General features: G+C 41.7%; 2 protein-coding genes across 6 annotated transcripts in view; one reads left to right on the plus strand and one right to left on the minus strand.

Annotated features, from left to right (window-relative positions):
* The window catches only part of LOC121947940 (fibroblast growth factor 18), a 307,943-nt gene that overhangs the window by 197,419 nt on the left and 87,860 nt on the right, over positions 1 to 22,664 (plus strand). The window lies entirely within an intron of this gene.
* LOC121948151 (uncharacterized) lies at positions 834 to 21,718 on the minus strand. Its single transcript, XM_088081412.1, has 3 exons — positions 18,819 to 21,718; positions 15,306 to 17,957; positions 834 to 2,476 (listed from the first exon to the last, which is right to left on the minus strand). The coding sequence occupies exons 1-3, from the start codon at positions 21,222 to 21,224 to the stop codon at positions 2,438 to 2,440; spliced, it is 5,097 nt and encodes a 1,698-aa protein (XP_087937538.1). The 5' UTR covers positions 21,225 to 21,718; the 3' UTR covers positions 834 to 2,437.

The raw sequence follows: 22,664 nt of genomic DNA on the forward strand, positions 1-22,664 counted from the left end.
GATTAAGTGTGTATGACTGTTAAAAATAAAATTTTAAAAGCACACAATGAAGACAGAGCATTGCATTAAGAGTAATAGGAAAACTCACATTTAATGCAATATTCTCAGAAATCAATCTGCTCAATATTCATCCAAATCACTTGTTTTACTCAAACTTCCTGCAGTTATTGTGCTCACTATTTGCTTAATTATACAATCTATCAGTACCTCTATACTGTTATTTATATGTTTTGAATATAATATGAAGTATATATAGGGACTGCCAGTTTACTCAATGATAGAAAAGGGGTCAAATAGAAAAAAAATGTTGGGAACCACTGCCTTTATTGACTCACTATGTGGCTCACTGAATTAACCCTTAAGTCAGCAAAACCAGCAAATCGTCAACACTGACACATCCACAACACCGCAGTGAATGCATTCAAGCAAATTACTGTTCCATGAAGTGACTCAGACAGGGAAATCATACTAATAGAGTGACACTGCTCTAGTGTTTGTGATATGTTTTTGGAAATAAGCTTGATGCTTTTTAAAAAAAAAAAAACCAAAAAAAAAAAAACGAATGACATATCGAGTGAAATGAAACTTTGGCAAGTTAGTTAATAACTGACAAAGGTTAGATGGGCATTATAATGAAGTGACAGAGGCCTTTAGCTTGTTAACAGTCATCACACTTTGCAGTTTGATGTGATCCCTTGATTATATCCATCAACACAGATTTTCTTTGAGAGTAGATTCACTGAAGGTTGACCTTAAAACTAATTTTACAATAATGCAGCAGTCCCAAAGGAATGTTGATAGAAAAACAAAATAGATTCAGAAGTTCACCACTGTTTGTTGTTCTACTTTGTTTTTGTATTTAATCATCTTACAGACCAAAGCATACAACAAGCTCACGTAACACGTTACTACATATTGCACCATAAAAGTACCACTGTACAAAAGCACTTGTTGTACATGTTTGCCCATAAAACATAACAACTTTATACAAGCAATGCAATGTGAGCTGTGCTAAAGAGATTCACTACATGAAGTCAAATTAATATAATATTACACATACTTTTTGGCCCATAAATCTGATGGCACGTGTTTTTGTTCATCTTAAAAAGTTCAGCATCAGTATTGAAAAAGAAAGGCATACTTATAGATACAGATATATGTGGCAATCATATCAATAATCCTATATATGTGTTGCAGTTACATACAGTAGTCAGTAGTACACATGAGCACAGCTTCCATTGGGGAAAACCAACAGTATTCAGTATTGGAAAGTAAACATTAAGTTATAAAGTGAGTTTTTTTAACTTGTTAAACACTGTGAACACATTGACATTTGGGAGCATCCAGAGTTTGGCCGTAAAAATAAAAAAGTGAAAGTAAATGTTTGATGTATATACAGTTGTCATGAGGAGATATCAATCAGTCCCTTCTGAAACACTCACTGTGTTCACTTTTGTTCAGTTCAATCCTCCAAACTTGCATTCTCCGGTAATATCCAAGTAACATTCAAGCACACTGTACACGTAAGTTTGAGCTGAGACTAACTTTCTGAATCCATAGAAAAAATGTTTTGTTTTTGTACTTCCTCATTGTCCCAACAATGAGACTTAATGAAAGAAAATGGATTGCTCAATGTCATAAAATATCTAAAGCTATGAAAGTACTTTGATTATCACATGCAAAAACAACTGAAAGGCAGATACATAATGGCTTAAGGCCCCACTTTTATGGTTAATTTGACTCAATCTCTCAGCACTCTCAATCACATATTTAGGCCTAGCTTACATATAAAACACAAAGTATGAAACATAGAATGACTAAAAGCTACCACATTTACAAAATATTGATTCCCCTCTGTTTCATACTTTAAAATCGGTGCTTTTTTGACATTTAGTTACTTGTGCTGTTTCACTTCTTAGCTAACTTATACTGAACATCAATGCTGTTATGGAGCAAGACAAAGCACAGATATTAACGGTGTAATATCCAACATGTGTTTCATTTTTAGAGAGGGAAAACAGTCTCTTAAAGGCATTTCAAAATTCCCATGTCCACTCCCAACAGTCCTTGCAGAGGCTTCTTTAGATGTCCGCAGGTGCAATTTTTCATACAGTCTGCTTTCTCTGCATGTATCTCCTTGTGAATATTTTTTCTTGTATGAAGGTCTTGGAGTGTGGTTGGAGCCATGCAGTCGTATCATGCATACTGAATGGACACAGAGGCATTGTTGATTGGCTTTTCATGTGCTTAAAGAGAGGGGGAGGGTTGTATCCTTAACTGTCCACCACAGTCCATGTAGTGTTATAGCATGACATACATAATGTGAGGATCAGACTGAGCAGGGTGGTGTCAGGGCATTTATGGGCTGGGGGTTCTCCTTTCCTCGGTGAAGTTTTCCTGTCAGCGTCAGCCAAATACGCAGCTGGAGGTGTGGCTTTTATGTGGAACTGCTGCCGCCGCTGCTGGTGGTAGATGCCTGCCAACAAGAAAACAGAATTAGATCAGTCTGGAAAAGAAGCACAGCACTGACAGCCTTGTGACTGGCCAAAATGACACATCTCATGCAGCCGATGTCTGTCACTCAGACAGGGGCTTCAGGCAGAGGACAGAGTGGGTGGAGGGGTTGGGCAGATCCTTGAACATGTAGTGGTGAGGTGGCGGGTCTATCAATGAATACCATGCTCCAATAATATGTGAAGGAGAGCGGTTGCTAAGTAACTGGATGACTGGTTTCACTTTGCGCCTCTCCTGCACAAAGAATTAGGTCACAAATCACACTACAGCAGACGGAAAATTCAAAGTGTCATTCAGTAGCACAATTACAGTAAAATTAACCCAATCATATAGCAACACTTTTAAACATCCAAAAATAGAATTCACTATAAGTGATGGGTCAGTAAGGGATGAACACAAAGTAATCTTTACATGCACAGGATCCTTTTGAGAGCATAGTGATTTAGTTAAGGACATGTCAATATTTTTTTGCCATGTGTATTAACGGCAAAAGCCAGATTGCAAAAAAGCAAAACCAGCAACAATGTTACTCGAGGTGAATGATTTTTTTAGAACTGTGATCAATGACCTTCAGGCAGAGCAGCATGTTGATGGTATCATTTTGTGTTTACGGATTGATAGTCTTTCAGCCTGGGACACAGGTATGAGGCTCAGGGACACTTGACTGTCACTTTGTTCACCAAAAGTAATGACTAGGACAGAAATACTGTTTTAATACTAATTAAAAAGGATCACCACTCTTGCTTGTGTGCAAATCTGAGCACAGTGTCAGACTGAATAAATCTACCATTATGATCATTATGGCCTAATGTCTTTGTCCCCTGAAGTCAATCAAAATTGTTAGGGTCATATTTTCGCTCTCTTCCAAATTGTAAAATGAAACTTTGAGAGGGGACATTGTCCTAAAAATACTAAGAGAGAAAGTGTTAATTGCTGCAAGAGTCAGACTGAATGGACATATTTTAGTGGGCTTTAGTGATTAGGCTGTAATCTGAATAACAGAAACCATGTGATGTCAGCTGAGTGACCATTCACAATTAAAATAATCTCCGTCTCCAAGAGAAACTAAACAAGACAAAATGTTTTTAAAAAGATCCACTGAGAACAAAACAACACAAAAACCAGTTCCAACACTAAGATCTGCAACATCATTCATAAAAGGGTATCCGTGTTGGGGGAGTGAGACTCCTGCATACCTCCAGCTGCAGAGTGGACTTCCCTCATTTAGGGTACTTTAGAGTGGGGAGAAAAAAAAACAAGCAGTTCAATGGTCAGGTCATTGCAAGCACAGAAAAGGATGACTTGTGTATGTATCCTATGATCACAGAGTTGGTGTAGAGGCACTATGAATGAATGAAATCTTTAAAACATACCACAGACTAAGCAACATACTGCAGCTTGTTACAATCTGCTCTATAAAAGTGGGTTAAAACACAGTGTTACATTTAGCCATGTCATTGTTTGCTGTTCCAGCAGTATACTTACCATCACAGACAGACAGACAGACAGACAGACAGATAGATAGATAGATAGATAGATAGATAGATAGATAGATAGATAGATAGATAGATAGATAGATAGATAGATAGATAGATAGATAGTCAAAACTTCTCCTCAGATATATATACACCACGAACCAAAGTCACACAATAACATCAAGTGCTGCTCTATAAAACAACAGCCATAAACCATTAAATTACAGCAGCTGCAGGATATTTTATGAAGCAGGGCTGTAACCTCATTTCCTCAGTGTAATTCTTTAGGCATTTGAATTATAGATTTGATGTATTTTAGTGTCTGTTTAAGGTGATATTGGATGGTGCACTCTTTTATGTTCATTTTAGTACCCATGCCTACCTGTTGAATAAAAATGACAGTTTTTTTTTAAGTATCCCATAGACAGAGATTGAGTGATTTGAACCTTTGTTGTTACGGTATTAAACAGTGAGCCAGAAAGTGACCTTAGAACTAAACACAAAAATAAACAACAGAAGTACAGCAAAAATACATGTGGTCCTGTAATGTGCACAGGTGCACTGTTTACATTGTTTTAGTGGTTTTGCTGTTGTTGATAATGTATATATTTAATTAATTCATACATTCTTGTATTTCTTATTAAGTTGTATATAAAAGTATTATCTTTATTACTTTTATGTCACTCTGACTTGCCTCATACATTTACTGCAAAACAAGCAAACAAAAGAAAAAACATTGCCAGGAGACATCAGCTTAATGTTGGCCAGTGCAGTGTAGCCTGAGATAACAGTAGGTCAGATGTTTCTTCACAAAATTAAAGTTAGACACAAAGCTTTATATCAACTGCAGTGAGCTGTCATCTGTACCTGCAGAGTGGAAGCTGCTGAGTCACTAGTATCTGTCAGTCCTGTCCCTCTCGGTATACTGGACACGATGTATCTGGAGCCCTTTGGCACAGGCTGTCTGACCACCAGCTTTCCTTTCCTGGTCTCTGCTAGAAACAGACTGTACCAGTAGGCATCGTTGGACACCAGAGTGGAGTCTGCGATGGTGGAGTTCCTCTCACTGAGCACACTGTTCCTGCAGGGAGGAGCCGCTTTGCTGGGTTTGGGTTTTTGACACTTGAGCACGATGGTGACCAATATGGTGATGAGCAGCAGAAATGACACCGAGCCCAGACCGATGACCAAATACAGGTTGAGGTCTGAAAAGATGTCATATTCTAGCGGCACCTCAGTCATGTCAGAGTAGGCCTTAACGGCAGTCTCCACTGTGGACAGCTTGATGGTGACTGTAGCAGAGAGAGCAGGCTCCCCGTTGTCCTTGGCAACAACAACTAGTCTCTGGTGACGCGGATCTCTGTAACTGAACATCCTCATAGTCCGGATCTCTCCGTTGTACTGGTCCAGACTGAACAAGGTGGCGTCAGTCACCTGTAGAAACTGGTAAGTAATCCGAGAGTTGTGCACCGAGTCTGTGTCTAAGGCTATCACCTTGGCAACCAGAGAGCCTTTATCGGTGGATCTGGGGATCTTTTCCTCCACCACTGAGCCGTGCGCGCGCCACGGAGAGACAATCACCGGAGCGTTGTCGTTCTGGTCCACGATAACAATGTGGACCGTGACGTTACTGCTGAGTGGAGGAGAGCCAGAGTCTCTGGCCTCAATGTGGAAAAGAAACTCCTTCTCGATCTCATAGTCAAAGGTTTTCAGTGCGTAAAGGTTCCCGTTCTCTGGATTGATGGAGAACAGCATGGACATGGAGGTGTTGGCTATCTCCTTCTCCAGGATGAAATAAACTAGATACTGGTTTTCATGGAGGTCAGGGTCAAATGCAGTGAGTGAGCTGAGCAAGGCTCCAGGTGCGTTATTCTCCATCACACGTATAGTATAAAATGACTGAGGGAACTGTGGAACATTGTCATTAACATCCAGCAGTTCTAACGTCATAGTTTCATTGTCAGATAAAGGAGGAGAACCTCTGTCCGTCACGGTGAACGTGACGTCATATTCTGGAACCTTCTCTCGGTCTAATGGCTCTGACACCACTAATTCATAATAGTTATCAGAGGACTCCCTCAGTTTGAAAGGCATGTTATCTGGAATATGAAGATCAACCACTCCATTGTCACCTGAGTCTTTGTCACTGACACTAACTACTGCTATCACTGTGTCTGTCGGTTCGTTTTCTTTTATTGGACTCTGAAATGATTTGATGGATATTTCTGGGTGGTTGTCATTCATATCTGTCACCTGTATTGTCAGTTTACACTGTCCAGTTAAGGAGTTCGGCCCCTTGTCACTGGCTATAACTTCCATTTCATAAAGTTTAACATCTTCATAGTTTATCATCTCTTTCACTCTGATTTCACCATTTTCTGGATTCAAGTTAAACATCTGCTGCGTTCTCTCTGATGTATATAAACTATATGAATAAACAATATCAGAATTTGACCCTTCATCTAAATCAGTGGCGTTTAGTTTTATTACTAAACTGCCAATCGGGGAGTTTTCCATCACATCTACGATGAATTTGTCTTTTTCAAACGAAGGGGCGTTATCGTTCACATCAAGTACGCGAACAATGATGCTGGCTGTACCTGTGCGCGTGGGCACTCCTCCGTCCACAGCAGTCAGTATTAAATTATGAACAGCCTGCTGCTCTCTGTCCAGAGCTTTTTTCAGAATCAGGTCGGCAAACTTTGACCCATCTCTGCCCGTCTGAATTTCGAGTGCAAAGTGTTCACTTGAGCTCAGATGGTAATCTTTTACAGAATTTGTTCCAACATCTGGGTCTGCAGCATTATTCAGAGAGAATCTCTCTCCAACGGGGCTTGATTCAGAGATATCCAAATGCATCGTTCCTCGTCGGAAATGAGGAGCGTTGTCATTAATGTCCGTGATTTCCACTTCGATATTAAACATACGTATTGGATTTTCAATTGTAGCGTCCAATTTAAGAAAACAATATGACGTTGTTTTCGAAGGACAGAGAAACTCTCTGTCAATCCTTTCATATATGAACAGCTCTCCTGTGTCTTTGTTGATGTCAAGATATTTTTTATTTGCCACTACGTCTATGCGCATTTTCCTTCCTTTCAGCGTTTTCACATCCAATCCCAAATCAGTTGCTAAATTAGCAACGACGGAGCCTTCCTCCATTTCTTCGTGAACAGAATAATGGGTGACAGTAGATACCGTAGTCATCATAGCAGAAAGAATGAGAAATGCGGAAATGTACCCTCGCTTAATTAACGGTGGGATATGATGCGTCATGGTGCAGAATTCGTAGTTGAAGTCTTGAAATATGTTGAATCGTGGATGAAGCGTCCTCTTGTTGAATAAACAAACGATAAGGGGCTGTGGGAAAAAAACGTTTCTTCACGCTGAGACCTAGAGTGACGTCAGTGTAATACAATGTCTGACAGCTCCTCCTCTAATAAAGTATCGTGAGAACTGTGACATCATCAATGAGTATGTTTCAGTGTAGAACAGCGCCGAAAATAGTTTTGTGTGAGCATTTGCACTTCTTTAAAACAAGAAATGTATTTTATTTGAACAAAGAAATATTGAGTTTTAAACTAAGTATAAGTGCAAGAGACTTTAACAGTTTAAGAAACGGGTAATAAGTATTATAGAGAACTTTTCATTTCTCAACTTTTACTCCCTCGGTGCGCGATGGATTTTTTTGAAAACCTAACAAACAGTCTTCCGTCTCTGTTCATTACGTATTTTAAATCGTTATAAACGTTTTGCTTGTTTGTGTTTTGTCACACATGTATACAGTGATTGTAAAGGCATAGATTATGTATCATAATATAATCTTTCAAGTGTGTTCTGTGAGTTTTACGCACGGTTGTATGTACGTAAAAACAATGCCAAAAAGCATACATGTTTGTATTAATAGTGATTGCGACTTAAATTTACTTTTTGTTTAATTTAGTATCCATGTGCCTCCTGTCTACCCTTATTTCTCATCTTAATACATTATGCATACAGTGATACTCGGACTAAAAAGATTTAAAAAGAAAACACATTAAATGGAGAGTGCAAATTCTTTATTATCAAATTACTTGTTAAATGCCATAAAATCGTATCAAGATTTTGGTTGGAAAAAAAACTAGTAAATGTATAAATGCTGAAATGCAGTCAATGCAAACGATTACATTTTTACTTGTAACGCACGGTTCATTTTAGGCAAATGAACTTTAAATAAGTGTAGAGGAGGGACAAATGATTACGCGCCGAAATCACAGAAAGGACATGAATAAAATGGCCATTTGTGAGTGGACTTGGTGGATATTCACAAAGTACATCAGTGTGCAACGCGTGTTGAGTAGATGTTTTCCTCATACCTGCAGAGTGGAAGCTGCTGAGTCACTAGTGTCTGTCAGTCCTGTCCCTCTCGGTATACTGGACACGATGTATCTGGAGCCCTTTGGCACAGGCTGTCTGACCACCAGCTTTCCTTTCCTGGTCTCTGCTAGAAACAGACTGTACCAGTAGGCATCGTTGGACACCAGAGTGGAGTCTGCGATGGTGGAGTTCCTCTCACTGAGCACACTGTTCCTGCAGGGAGGAGCCGCTTTGCTGGGTTTGGGTTTCTGACACTTGAGCACGATGGTGACCAATATGGTGATGAGCAGCAGAAATGACACCGAGCCCAGACCGATGACCAAATACAGGTTGAGGTCTGAAAAGATGTCATATTCTAGCGGCACCTCAGTCATGTCAGAGTAGGCCTTAACGGCAGTCTCCACTGTGGACAGCTTGATGGTGATTGTAGCAGAGAGAGCAGGCTCCCCGTTGTCCTTGGCAACAACAACCAGTCTCTGGTGACGCGGATCTCTGTAACTGAACATCCTCATAGTCCGGATCTCTCCATTGTACTGGTCCAGACTGAACAAGGTGGCGTCAGTCACCTGTAGAAACTGGTAGGTAATCCGAGAGTTGTGCACCGAGTCTGTGTCTAAGGCTATCACCTTGGCAACCAGAGAGCCTTTATCGGTGGATCTGGGGATCTTTTCCTCCACCACTGAGCCGTGCGCGCGCCACGGAGACACAATAACTGGAGCGTTGTCGTTCTGGTCCACGATAATGATGTGGACCGTGACGTTACTGCTGAGTGGAGGAGAGCCAGAGTCTCTGGCCTCGATGTGGAAAAGAAACTCCTTTTCGATCTCATAGTCAAAGGTTTTGAGTGCGTAAAGGTTCCCGTTCTCTGGATTGATGGAGAACAGCATGGACATGGAGGTGTTGGCTATCTCCTTCTCCAGGATGAAATAAACTAGATACTGGTTTTCATGGAGGTCAGGGTCAAACGCAGTGAGTGAGCTGAGCAAGGCTCCAGGTGCGTTATTCTCCATCACACGTATAGTATAAAATGACTGAGGGAACTGTGGAACATTGTCATTAACATCCAGCAGTTCTAACGTCATAGTTTCATTGTCAGATAAAGGAGGAGAACCTCTGTCCGTCACGGTGAACGTGACGTCATATTCTGGAACCTTCTCTCGGTCTAATGGCTCTGACACCACTAATTCATAATAGTTATCAGAGGACTCCCTCAGTTTGAAAGGCATGTTATCTGGAATATGAAGATCAACCACTCCATTGTCACCTGAGTCTTTGTCACTGACACTAACTACTGCTATCACTGTGTCTATCGGTTCGTTTTCTTTTATTGGACTCTGAAATGATTTGATGGATATTTCTGGGTGGTTGTCATTCATATCTGTCACCTGTATTGTCAGTTTACACTGCCCAGTTAAGGAGTTAGGCCCCTTGTCACTGGCTATAACTTCCATTTCATAAAGTTTAACATCTTCGTAGTTTATCATCTCTTTCACTCTGATTTCACCATTTTCTGGATTCAAGTTAAACATCTGCTGCGTTCTCTCTGATGTATATAAACTATATGAATAAACAATATCAGAATTTGACCCTTCATCTAAATCAGTGGCGTTTAGTTTTATTACTAAACTGCCAATCGGGGAGTTTTCCATCACATCTACGATGTATTTGTCTTTTTCAAAAGAAGGGGCGTTGTCGTTCACATCAAGCACGCGAACAATGATGCTGGCTGTACCTGTGCGCGTGGGCACTCCTCCGTCCACAGCAGTCAGTATTAAATTATGAACAGCCTGCTGCTCTCTGTCTAGAGCCTTTTTCAGAACTAAATCTGCAAACTTTGTCCCGTCTCTGCCCGTCTGAATTTCAATGGAGAAGTGTTCACTTGAGCTCAGATGGTAATTTTTCACAGAATTTGTTCCAACATCTGGGTCTGCAGCATTATTCAGTGAGAATCTCTCTCCAACGGGGCTTGATTCAGAGATATCCAAATGCATCGTTCCTCGTCGAAAATGAGGCGCATTGTCGTTAATATCCGTGATTTCGACCTCAATATTAAACATACGTATTGGATTTTCAATTGTAGCGTCTAATTTAAGAAAACATGTTTTCAGTGCACATAACATCTCTCTATCTATCCTTTCCAGAATAAACAGCTCTCCCGTGTCTTTGTTGATGTCAAGATATTTTTTGTTACCTACAGCGTCCACGCGCATTTTTCTTTTATTGAGCGTCTTCACGTCTAATCCCAAATCAGTTGCTAAATTAGCAACGACGGAGCCTTCCTCCATTTCTTCGGGAACAGAATAATGGGTGACGGTAGACACCGTAGTCATCATAGCAGAGAGAATGAGAAATACGGAAACGTACCATCTCCGGGAGTCATGATGACTTTGACGAGCCATTGAATATAATCCGCTCAAAAAACCTTGAAATGTGATGTCTGGCGACCAGTGTAGAAGCAGTGTTTTTTCTTTGATGAAAGACAACGAGGTTCCTCACGGAAAACGTTTCTTTATGCTGGTTTCAGGAGATTTGCGTATATGTCTGTCTGCCCAGCCTCCAATGAGCTATCGTGAAAACGATGACTTCATCAGAGTATGTTTTTGCGGAGAGCAGCGACGTGAATTGTCTTTATGAGACTTTGCAGTTCGTAAAATGGCGATGGTGATAAAGTTTCATTAGACAATACTAACTTGGTGTAAACCTTTAGTTTTGGTTTAAAACGAAAATAGTTATCAAATAACTACCATGTTTTTTTCCCTCCTGGTTTCAAAACTCTATTTTTTTTCAATGGGTGTTGAGGCCATTGCAGTTTTGTTCGACCTTTAAGAGAATTTGAATGCACTGTTATATTGTTGGATTTTACTCAGACATTTACTACACAATAAGGTATCGTTGTAAATAAAATGTGCCCCAGTCCTTGCCGTCGTATCAGACCTTTACGCGCCAATTCCTGTGCGTAAAACCATTTCAGTATGGTTATACTGAGTTATTTTCACGCCTAATTAGTATCAGTTTTAATTAATGTGTATATGTTATCGTAATATTGTTTGTTGTTTCAGTGATATTTTCACATGCAGCACACAAAGTTGTATCATGACCAATGCAGAACGGAATTTAAGCGTTGAATGAGTACCGTATGCGAGAAAAAAACTGATTTGTGAAAGAAGCAAAGATTGCAAATATCTAGTGATATATCTAATATTACATAAAGCAAATAATTGCGTAAACATCTAAATTGTATCTGGGTGTTAACTTTGAATACGACCACTATGAAGACGGTTGACATGTTTTTGTATTAATTTCTAGTAATAGACGATTAGGTTCAGAAAATGATACAAACTTGAAAATTTAAACATTGCAAGTAACAAATACTAGGGCATAGATTGATTTCTTTAGCGCTATATTTAATGGACTTGCTCGTAGAATATGTTTATGTGTCGCATGTTTAATGGAGGTTTTTCGTCATACCTGCAGAGTGGAAGCTGCTGAGTCACTAGTGTCTGTCAGTCCTGTCCCTCTCGGTATGCTGGACACGATGTATCTGGAGCCCTTTGGCACAGGCTGTCTGACCACCAGCTTTCCTTTCCTGGTCTCTGCTAGAAACAGACTGTACCAGTAGGCATCGTTGGACACCAGAGTGGAGTCTGCGATGGTGGAGTTCCTCTCACTGAGCACACTGTTCCTGCAGGGAGGAGCCGCTTTGCTGGGTTTGGGTTTCTGACACTTGAGCACGATGGTGACCAATATGGTGATGAGCAGCAGAAATGACACCGAGCCCAGACCGATGACCAAATACAGGTTGAGGTCTGAAAAGATGTCATATTCTAGCGGCACCTCAGTCATGTCAGAGTAGGCCTTAACGGCAGTCTCCACTGTGGACAGCTTGATGGTGACTGTAGCAGAGAGAGCAGGCTCCCCGTTGTCCTTGGCAACAACAACCAGTCTCTGGTGACGCGGATCTCTGTAACTGAACATCCTCATAGTCCGGATCTCTCCGTTGTACTGGTCCAGACTGAACAAGGTGGCGTCAGTCACCTGTAGAAACTGGTAGGTAATCCGAGAGTTGTGCACCGAGTCTGTGTCTAAGGCGATCACCTTGGCAACCAGAGAGCCTTTATCGGTGGATCTGGGGATCTTTTCCTCCACCACTGAGCCGTGCGCGCGCCACGGAGACACAATAACTGGAGCGTTGTCGTTCTGGTCCACGATAATGATGTGGACCGTGACGTTACTGCTGAGTGGAGGAGAGCCAGAGTCTCTGGCCTCGATGTGGAAGAGAAACTCCTTCTCGATCTCATAGTCAAAGGTTTTCAGTGCGTAAAGGTTCCCGTTCTCTGGATTGATGGAGAACAGCATGGACATGGAGGTGTTGGCTATCTCCTTCTCCAGGATGAAATAAACTAGATACTGGTTTTCATGGAGGTCAGGGTCAAACGCAGTGAGTGAGCTGAGCAAGGCTCCAGGTGCGTTATTCTCCATCACACGTATAGTATAAAATGACTGAGGGAACTGTGGAACATTGTCATTAACATCCAGCAGTTCTAACGTCATAGTTTCATTGTCAGATAAAGGAGGAGAACCTCTGTCCGTCACGGTGAACGTGACGTCATATTCTGGAACCTTCTCGCGGTCTAATGGCTCTGACACCACTAATTCATAATAGTTATCAGAGGACTCCCGCAGTTTGAAAGGCATATTATCTGGAATATGAAGATCAACCACTCCATTGTCACCTGAGTCTTTGTCACTGACACTAACTACTGCTATCACTGTGTCTATCGGTTCGTTTTCTTTTATTGGACTCTGAAATGATTTGATGGATATTTCTGGGTGGTTGTCATTCATATCTGTCACCTGTATTGTCAGTTTACACTGTCCAGTTAAGGAGTTAGGCCCCTTGTCACTGGCTATAACTTCCATTTCATAAAGTTTAACATCTTCATAGTTTATCATCTCTTTCACTCTGATTTCACCATTTTCTGGATTCAAGTTAAACATCTGCTGCGTTCTCTCTGATGTATATAAACTATATGAATAAACAATATCGGAATTTGACCCCTCATCTAAATCAGTGGCGTTTAGTTTTATTACTAAACTGCCAATCGGGGAGTTTTCCATCACATCTACGATGTATTTGTCTTTTTCAAAAGAAGGGGCGTTGTCGTTCACATCAAGTACACGAACAATGACGCTGGCTGTACCTGTGCGCGTGGGCACTCCTCCGTCCACAGCAGTCAGTATTAAATTATGAACAGCCTGCTGCTCTCTGTCTAGAGCTTTTTTCAGAACTAAATCTGCAAACTTTGTCCCATCTCTGCCCGTCTGAATTTCAATGGAGAAGTGTTCACTTGAGCTCAGATGGTAATTTTTCACAGAATTTGTTCCAACATCTGGGTCTGCAGCATTATTCAGTGAGAATCTTTCTCCAACGGGGCTTGATTCAGAGATATCCAAATGCATCGTTCCACGTCGAAAATGAGGCGCATTGTCGTTAATGTCCGTGATTTCCACCTCAATATTAAACATACGTATTGGGTTTTCAATTGTAGCGTCCAATCTCAACAAGCAGGACGTGGTGCTCTTCGAAGGGCATAAAGATTCCCTGTCAATCCGTTCAAGAATGAACAGCTCTCCTGTTTCTTTGTTGATGTCAAGATATTTTTTATTGCCCACAACGTCTATGCGCATTTTCCTTCCCTTAAGCGTCTTCACGTCTAATCCCAAATCAGTTGCTAAATTAGCAACTACGGAGCCTTCCTCCATTTCTTCGGGGACAGAATAATGGGTGACAGTAGATACCGTAGTCATCATAGCAGAAAGAAGGAGGAATACGGAAACGTACCCTCGCTCGAACAACGGTCGAATATGATACGTCATTGTGCAGAATCCGTAGTTGAGATCTTGATATGTGCTGAAACGTGGATGAAACGTCCTCTTGTTGAATAAACTAACGATAAGGGGTTTTCGGAAGACAACGTTTCTTCACGCTGAGACCAAGAGTGACGTCAGATTAATACAATGTCTGACAGCTCCTCCTCTTATAAAGTATCGTGAGAACTGTGACATCATCAATGAGTATGTTTCAGTGTAGAACAGCGCCGAAAATGGTTTGTGTGAGCATTTTCGTTTGTGTTAAACAAATGCATTTTATTGAAACAAAAATATTTAGTTTTAAACTAAGTAAAAGTGCAAGAGACTTTAATAACAGTTTAAGAGATGGGACATAAGTATTTTGGGGAACTTTTCATTCCTCAATTTTTAATCCCTGGGTGCGCGATGGAAGTTTTGATTTTTTTGAAAACCTAATAAACAATCTTCACTCTCTGTTTATTACGTATTTAAATCGTTATAAACGTTTTGCTTGTTTGTATTTTGTCACACATGTATACAGTGATTGTAAAGGCCTAGATTATGTATCACAGAATAATCTTTGCAGCGTGTTCTGTGAGTTTTACGCACGGTTGTCTGTGCGTAAAAAAAATGCCAAAAAGCACACGTGTTTGTATGAACAGTGATTGCTACTTGACGTTACTTTTTGTTTAATTTAGTATACATGTGCCCCCTGTCTACCCTTATTTCTCATCATCATACATTATGCATACGGTGATACTCGGACTAAACAGATTTTTAAAAAGACTCATTAAATGGAGAGTGCAGAATATTTATTATAAAATTCCTTTTTGAATGCCATAAAATTGTATCGAGATTTCAATATAAAATATCTTCTAGTAAATGTATAAATGCTTAAACGCAGTTAATGCAAACGATTACATTTTTACTTGTAACGCACGGTTAATTTTACGCGAATGGACTTAAAATAAGTGTAGAGGAGGGACAAATGATGAAGCGCCGAAATCACAGAAAGGATATTAATAAAATGGTCATTTGTGAGTGGACTTGGTGGATATTCACAAAGTACATCAGTGTACATCACGTTTTGAGTAGATGTTTTCCTCATACCTGAAGAGTGGAAGCTGCTGAGTCACTAGTGTCTGTCAGTCCTGTCCCTCTCGGTATACTGGACACGATGTATCTGGAACCCTTTGGCACAGGCTGTCTGACCACCAGCTTTCCTTTCCTGGTCTCTGCTAGAAACAGACTGTACCAGTAGGCATCGTTGGACACCAGAGTGGAGTCTGCGATGGTGGAGTTCCTCTCACTGAGCACACTGTTCCTGCAGGGAGGAGCCGCTTTGCTGGGTTTGGGTTTCTGACACTTGAGCACGATGGTGACCAATATGGTGATGAGCAGCAGAAATGACACCGAGCCCAGACCGATGACCAAATACAGGTTGAGGTCTGAAAAGATGTCATATTCTAGCGGCACCTCAGTCATGTCAGAGTAGGCCTTAACGGCAGTCTCCACTGTGGACAGCTTGATGGTGACTGTAGCAGAGAGAGCAGGCTCCCCGTTGTCCTTGGCAACAACAACTAGTCTCTGATGGCGCGGATCTCTGTAACTGAACATCCTCATAGTCCGGATCTCTCCGTTGTACTGGTCCAGACTGAACAAGGTGGCGTCAGTCACCTGTAGAAACTGGTAGGTAATCCGAGAGTTGTGCACCGAGTCTGTGTCTAAGGCGATCACCTTGGCAACCAGAGAGCCTTTATCGGTGGATCTGGGGATCTTTTCCTCCACCACTGAGCCGTGCGCGCGCCACGGAGAGACAATCACCGGAGCGTTGTCGTTCTGGTCCACGATAATGATGTGGACCGTGACGTTGCTGCTGAGTGGAGGAGAGCCAGAGTCTCTGGCCTCAATGTGGAAAAGAAACTCCTTCTCGATCTCATAGTCAAAAGTTTTCAGTGCGTAAAGGTTCCCGTTCTCTGGATTGATGGAGAACAGCATGGACATGGAGGTGTTGGCTATCTCCTTCTCCAGGATGAAATAAACTAGATACTGGTTTTCATGGAGGTCAGGGTCAAACGCAGTGAGTGAGCTGAGCAAGGCTCCAGGTGCGTTATTCTCCATCACACGTATAGTATAAAATGACTGAGGGAACTGTGGAACATTGTCATTAACATCCAGCAGTTCTAACGTCATAGTTTCATTGTCAGATAAAGGAGGAGAACCTCTGTCCGTCACGGTGAACGTGACGTCATATTCTGGAACCTTCTCTCGGTCTAATGGCTCTGACACCACTAATTCATAATAGTTATCAGAGGACTCCCGCAGTTTGAAAGGCATATTATCTGGAATATGAAGATCAACCACTCCATTGTCACCTGAGTCTTTGTCACTGACACTAACTACTGCTATCACTGTGTCTATCGGTTCGTTTTCTTTTATTGGACTCTGAAATGATTTGATGGATATTTCTGGGTGGTTGTCATTCATATCTGTCACCTGTATTGTCAGTTTACACTGTCCAGTTAAGGAGTTAGGCCCCTTGTCACTGGCTATAACTTCCATTTCATAAAGTTTAACATCTTCATAGTTTATCATCTCTTTCACTCTGATTTCACCATTTTCTGGATTCAAGTTAAACATCTGCTGCGTTCTCTCTGATGTATATAAACTATATGAATAAACAATATCAGAATTTGACCCTTCATCTAAATCAGTGGCGTTTAGTTTTATTACTAAACTGCCAATCGGGGAGTTTTCCATCACATCTACGATGTATTTGTCTTTTTCAAAAGAAGGGGCGTTATCGTTCACATCAAGTACACGAACAATGACGCTGGCTGTACCTGTGCGCGTGGGCACTCCTCCGTCCACAGCAGTCAGTACTAAATTATGAACAGCCTGCTGCTCTCTGTCTAGAGCCTTTTTCAGAACTAAATCTGCAAACTTTGTCCCATCTCTGCCCGTCTGAATTTCAATGGAGAAGTGTTCACTTGAGCTCAGATGGTAATTTTTCACAGAATTTGTTCCAACATCTGGGTCTGCAGCATTATTCAGAGAGAATCTCTCTCCAACGGGGCTTGATTCAGAGATATCCAAATGCATCGTTCCTCGTCGAAAATGAGGCGCATTGTCGTTAATATCAGTGATTTCGACCTCAATATTAAACATACGTATTGGATTTTCAATTGCAGCGTCTAATTTAAGAAAGCACGACGTAGCTGTCTTCAAGGGGCATAACATCTCTCTATCTATCCTTTCCAGAATAAACAGCTCTCCCGTGTCTTTGTTGATGTCAAGATATTTTTTGTTACCTACAGCGTCCACGCGCATTTTTCTTTTATTGAGCGTCTTCACGTCTAATCCCAAATCAGTTGCTAAATTAGCAACGACGGAGCCTTCCTCCATTTCTTCGGGAACAGAATAATGGGTGACAGTAGACACCGTAGTCATCATAGCAGAGAGAATGAGAAATACGGAAACGTACCATCTCCGGGAGTCATGATGACTTTGACGAGCCATTGAATATAATCCGCTCAAAAAACCTTGAAATGTGATGTCTGGCGACCAGTGTAGAAGCAGTGTTCTTTCTTTGATGTAAGACAACGAGGTTCCCCACGGAAAACGTTTCTTTATGCTGGTTTCAGCAGAGATTTGCGTATAATATGTCTGTCTGCCCAGCCTCCAATGAACTATCCTGAGAACGATGACTTCATCAGAGTATGTTTTTGCGGAGAGCAGCGACTTGAATGGTCTTTTATGAGACTTCGTAAAATGCCGATGATGTCAAAGTTTCGTTAGACAAGGCTATTTTAGTGTAAATCTTTATTTTTCGTCAAGAAATTAGTTATCAAATAACTGACTTTTTTCTGGTTTCAAACCAGTTTTTCTCTGGGTGTTGAGGCAGTAATTGTAGTTTTCTGTCGTTCTATTGCCTTTAAGAATATTAGAATGCACTCTTATTTTGTTACAGTGTATTTAGACATGTACTACACAATAATGTATCGATGTAACTATGATGTGCCACAGTTCTTGCCGTCGTGTCACACCTTTACGTGTCGATTTTTGTGCGTAAACTATTTCAATATGGATGTATTGAGTTATTTCCCCCACACATTTAATTTCCGTTTTAATTCAAATGTTATATATGTTATTAGTAATATTGTTTTTTGTTTAAGTGACATTTTCACATGCAGCACTCGTTGTATTATCACCTATGCAGTATGTAATATCAACGCTGCATGAATACCGTGTACGAAAAAAAAGTAAGAGGCAACGATTGCAAATATCCAGTCATATATCTAATATTACATTAAGTAAAGAGTTATGTAAACATTAAAAGTATATCTGGATTTGAAATTTGAATACCACCACTATGAAGACGGTCGACATGTCTGTACTAATCTTTAAAACAAGTAAAATGTAATGTTTTCTGAGTTTTGATATCTGAAGGCGATTAACGTTCAGAAAATGATAGATGTAAGATTGAACATTGCAAGAAACAAATACGATACAAGCTGTCATGAGAAATTGAACGATATAAGGTTTTCTTAATGCTATATTTGATGGACGTGCTCGCACACTGTTTGTATGTGTCACGTGTTTAATTGAGGTTTTTCGTCATACCTGCAGAGTGGAAGCTGCTGAGTCACTAGTATCTGTCAGTCCTGTCCCTCTCGGTATGCTGGACACGATGTATCTGGAGCCCTTTGGCACAGGCTGTCTGACCACCAGCTTTCCTTTCCTGGTCTCTGCTAGAAACAGACTGTACCAGTAGGCATCGTTGGAGACCAGAGTGGAGTCTGCGATGGTGGAGTTCCTCTCACTGAGCACACTGTTCCTGCAGGGAGGAGCCGCTTTGCTGGGTTTGGGTTTCTGACACTTGAGCACGATGGTGACCAATATGGTGATGAGCAGCAGAAATGACACCGAGCCCAGACCGATGACCAAATACAGGTTGAGGTCTGAAAAGATGTCATATTCTAGCGGCACCTCAGTCATGTCAGAGTAGGCCTTAACGGCAGTCTCCACTGTGGACAGCTTGATGGTGACTGTAGCAGAGAGAGCAGGCTCCCCGTTGTCCTTGGCAACAACAACCAGTCTCTGGTGACGCGGATCTCTGTAACTGAACATCCTCATAGTCCGGATCTCTCCGTTGTACTGGTCCAGACTGAACAAGGTGGCGTCAGTCACCTGTAGAAACTGGTAGGTAATCCGAGAGTTGTGCACAGAGTCTGTGTCTAAGGCTATCACCTTGGCAACCAGAGAGCCTTTATCGGTGGATCTGGGGATCTTTTCCTCCACCACTGAGCCGTGCGCGCGCCACGGAGACACAATAATCGGAGCATTGTCGTTCTGGTCCACGATAATGATGTGGACCGTGACGTTACTGCTGAGTGGAGGAGAGCCAGAGTCTCTGGCCTCGATGTGGAAAAGAAACTCCTTCTCGATCTCATAGTCAAAGGTTTTGAGTGCGTAAAGGTTCCCGTTCTCTGGATTGATGGAGAACAGCATGGACATGGAGGTGTTGGCTATCTCCTTCTCCAGGATGAAATAAACTAGATACTGGTTTTCATGGAGGTCAGGGTCAAACGCAGTGAGTGAGCTGAGCAAGGCTCCAGGTGCGTTATTCTCCATCACACGTATAGTATAAAATGACTGAGGGAACTGTGGAACATTGTCATTAACATCCAGCAGTTCTAACGTCATAGTTTCATTGTCAGATAAAGGAGGAGAACCTCTGTCCGTCACGGTGAACGTGACGTCATATTCTGGAACCTTCTCTCGGTCTAATGGCTCTGACACCACTAATTCATAATAGTTATCAGAGGACTCCCTCAGTTTGAAAGGCATGTTATCTGGAATATGAAGATCAACTACTCCATTGTCACCTGAGTCTTTGTCACTGACACTAACTACTGCTATCACTGTGTCTATCGGTTCATTTTCTTTTATAGGACTCTGAAATGATTTGATGGATATTTCTGGGTGGTTGTCATTCATATCTGCTACAGAAATTTTTATTTTACACTGTCCTGATAAACTGTTGACTCCTTTATCCATTGCTATGATTTCCATTTCATAATTTCGAATATCTTCGTAATTCAACATTCCCTTCACGGTTATTTCACCAGTGGAAGGATTTAGGTTAAATGTTCCCTGCGTTTTTTCTGATGTGTACAGGCTATATGTATATTCGATCTGTGCATTTGTTCCATCGTCCAGATCTGTAGCATTCAGCTTAATGACAAGACTTCCGACAGGAGAGTTTTCCATAATATTCACGTCATAATTATCTTTTTCGAAAGTTGGGGCGTTGTCGTTAGTATCCAGCACACGAACAATGATACTGGCTGTTCCAGTGCGAGTGGGAACTCCGCCATCCACAGCAGTCAGAATTAAATTGTGTACAGCTTGCTTTTCTCGGTCTAAACCCTTCTTTAATATTAAATCAGCAAATTTGGATCCGTCTCTTCCGGTTTGAATTTCTATGTCAAAGTGCTCACTTTCGCCCAGAATATATGTTTTAACTGAATTAGATCCAAGGTCTGGGTCAACAGCGTTATTAACAGAGAATCTCTCACCGGCTGGGGTTGATTCCATAATGTCCAAGTTTATGGTGTCTCGTCGAAAATGAGGAGCGTTGTCATTGATATCCGTTATTTCCATTTCGATGTAGAATATTCTTTGCGGATTCTCCACTATGGCCTCCATTTTTAGGAAACATGCTGTTGTCTTTATTGCGCAGAGATACTCCCTGTCAATCCTCTCAACGATGTAAAGCTCCCCCGTTTCTTTGTTTACATCCAGATATCGTTTGCTGGATATAATGTCTAGCCGCATCTTCCGCCTACTCAGAGTCTTTACGTCTAAACCCAAATCAGAAGCTAAATTTGCGACAACTGATCCTTCCTCCAATTCTTCGGGAACAGAATAATGAGTTACGCCATTAGCAGTGTTCACAAACACACTTAAAAGCAAAAACGCAGACAAGTATGTCCTGCAAGACCTCCCGGTGTTAGGCATTTTCATTGTTCTGTCGCTATTTAAAGGATCCTGTTTCAGCGGGTCAGTATTGATGCAGCAGGGAAATTGCGAAATGCAAAATCTTTGAAGACGTTTCTCTATTAAAAAAGATACTGAATTGAGACAAATGAGTGCAGAATAAATTACTTAGAAAAATCTTCAGCACCAGGAGCTGTCCACCCTCTTTCGCTGCCTGGTGTCTCCGTCTGAAACACTGTCATGGCGTCCTTAGAGTCACCGATTAGGATGTTTAACTGTGAAACAGCGACGCTATAGTGCAAGAAAACGCATCATCGCAGGTTGCAGGGACGTTTGAAAATATCGCATTAAATTTGAAAAGAACGATATTTAAACTGTAGTAGATTGCATCAACCATTCCCTTTTGACTGTCGACTAGCAACATTATTATCTTTAGAGGTATCTGAATACCAAGTCACAATTTACGTTTTTTCTATTTTAAAATTTGAATGTCTGGACCAAGAGAACCAGGGTCAAATGACGGTTAGGTCGTGGGATTTCATTTAGTTAAAAAAAAAAACCACAATTGGTGTATTAATTTAAACACTAATTGATTTACCTGCAGAGTTGACGCTGCGGAGTCACTAGTGTCTGTCAGTCCTGTCCCTCTCGGTATGCTGGACACGATGTATCTCGAACCCTTTGGCACAGGCTGTCTGACCACCAGCTTCCCTTTCCTGGTCTCTGCTAGAAACAGACTGTACCAGTAGGCATCGTTGGACACCAGAGTGGAGTCTGCGATGGTGGAGTTCCTCTCACTGAGCACACTGTTCCTGCAGGGAGGAGCCGCTTTGCTGGGTTTGGGTTTCTGACACTTGAGCACGATGGTGACCAATATGGTGATGAGCAGCAGAAATGACACCGAGCCCAGACCGATGACCAAATACAGGTTGAGGTCTGAAAAGATGTCATATTCTAGCGGCACCTCAGTCATGTCAGAGTAGGCCTTAACGGCAGTCTCCACTGTGGACAGCTTGATGGTGACTGTAGCAGAGAGAGCAGGCTCCCCGTTGTCCTTGGCAACAACAACCAGTCTCTGGTGACGGGGATCTCTGTAACTGAACATCCTCATAGTCCGGATCTCTCCGTTGTACTGGTCCAGACTGAACAAGGTGGCGTCAGTCACCTGTAGAAACTGGTAGGTGATCCGAGAGTTGTGCACAGAATCTGTGTCTAAGGCTATCACCTTGGCAACCAGAGAGCCTTTATCGGTGGATCTGGGGATCTTTTCCTCCACCACCGAGCCGTGCGCGCGCCACGGAGACACAATAATCGGAGCGTTGTCGTTCTGGTCCACGATAATGATGTGGACCGTGACGTTACTGCTGAGTGGAGGAGAGCCAGAGTCTCTTGCCTCGATGTGGAAAAGAAACTCCTTCTCGATCTCATAGTCAAAGGTTTTGAGTGCGTAAAGGTTCCCGTTCTCTG

The sequence above is a fragment of the Plectropomus leopardus genome, chromosome 8, assembly GCF_026936395.1.
Source record: "Plectropomus leopardus strain MGB_pleo_1.0 chromosome 8, ASM2693639v1, whole genome shotgun sequence".
Lineage (NCBI taxonomy): Eukaryota > Metazoa > Chordata > Actinopteri > Perciformes > Serranidae > Plectropomus > Plectropomus leopardus.

What these genes read in the sequence shown, in the direction of transcription:
- LOC121948151 (XM_088081412.1), bottom strand. Translation starts at nt 21,224, where the DNA reads ATGAAAATGCCTAACACCGGGAGGTCTTGCAGGACATACTTGTCTGCG. An exon ending in CAGCAGCTTCCACTCTGCAG is followed by an intron (nt 17,958 to 18,818) that starts GTATGACGAAAA and finishes CATTTTACGAAG; the next exon opens with TCTCATAAAAGACCATTCAA. An exon ending in CAGCAGCTTCCACTCTTCAG is followed by an intron (nt 2,477 to 15,305) that starts GTATGAGGAAAA and finishes TCTTGTTGGCAG; the next exon opens with GCATCTACCACCAGCAGCGG.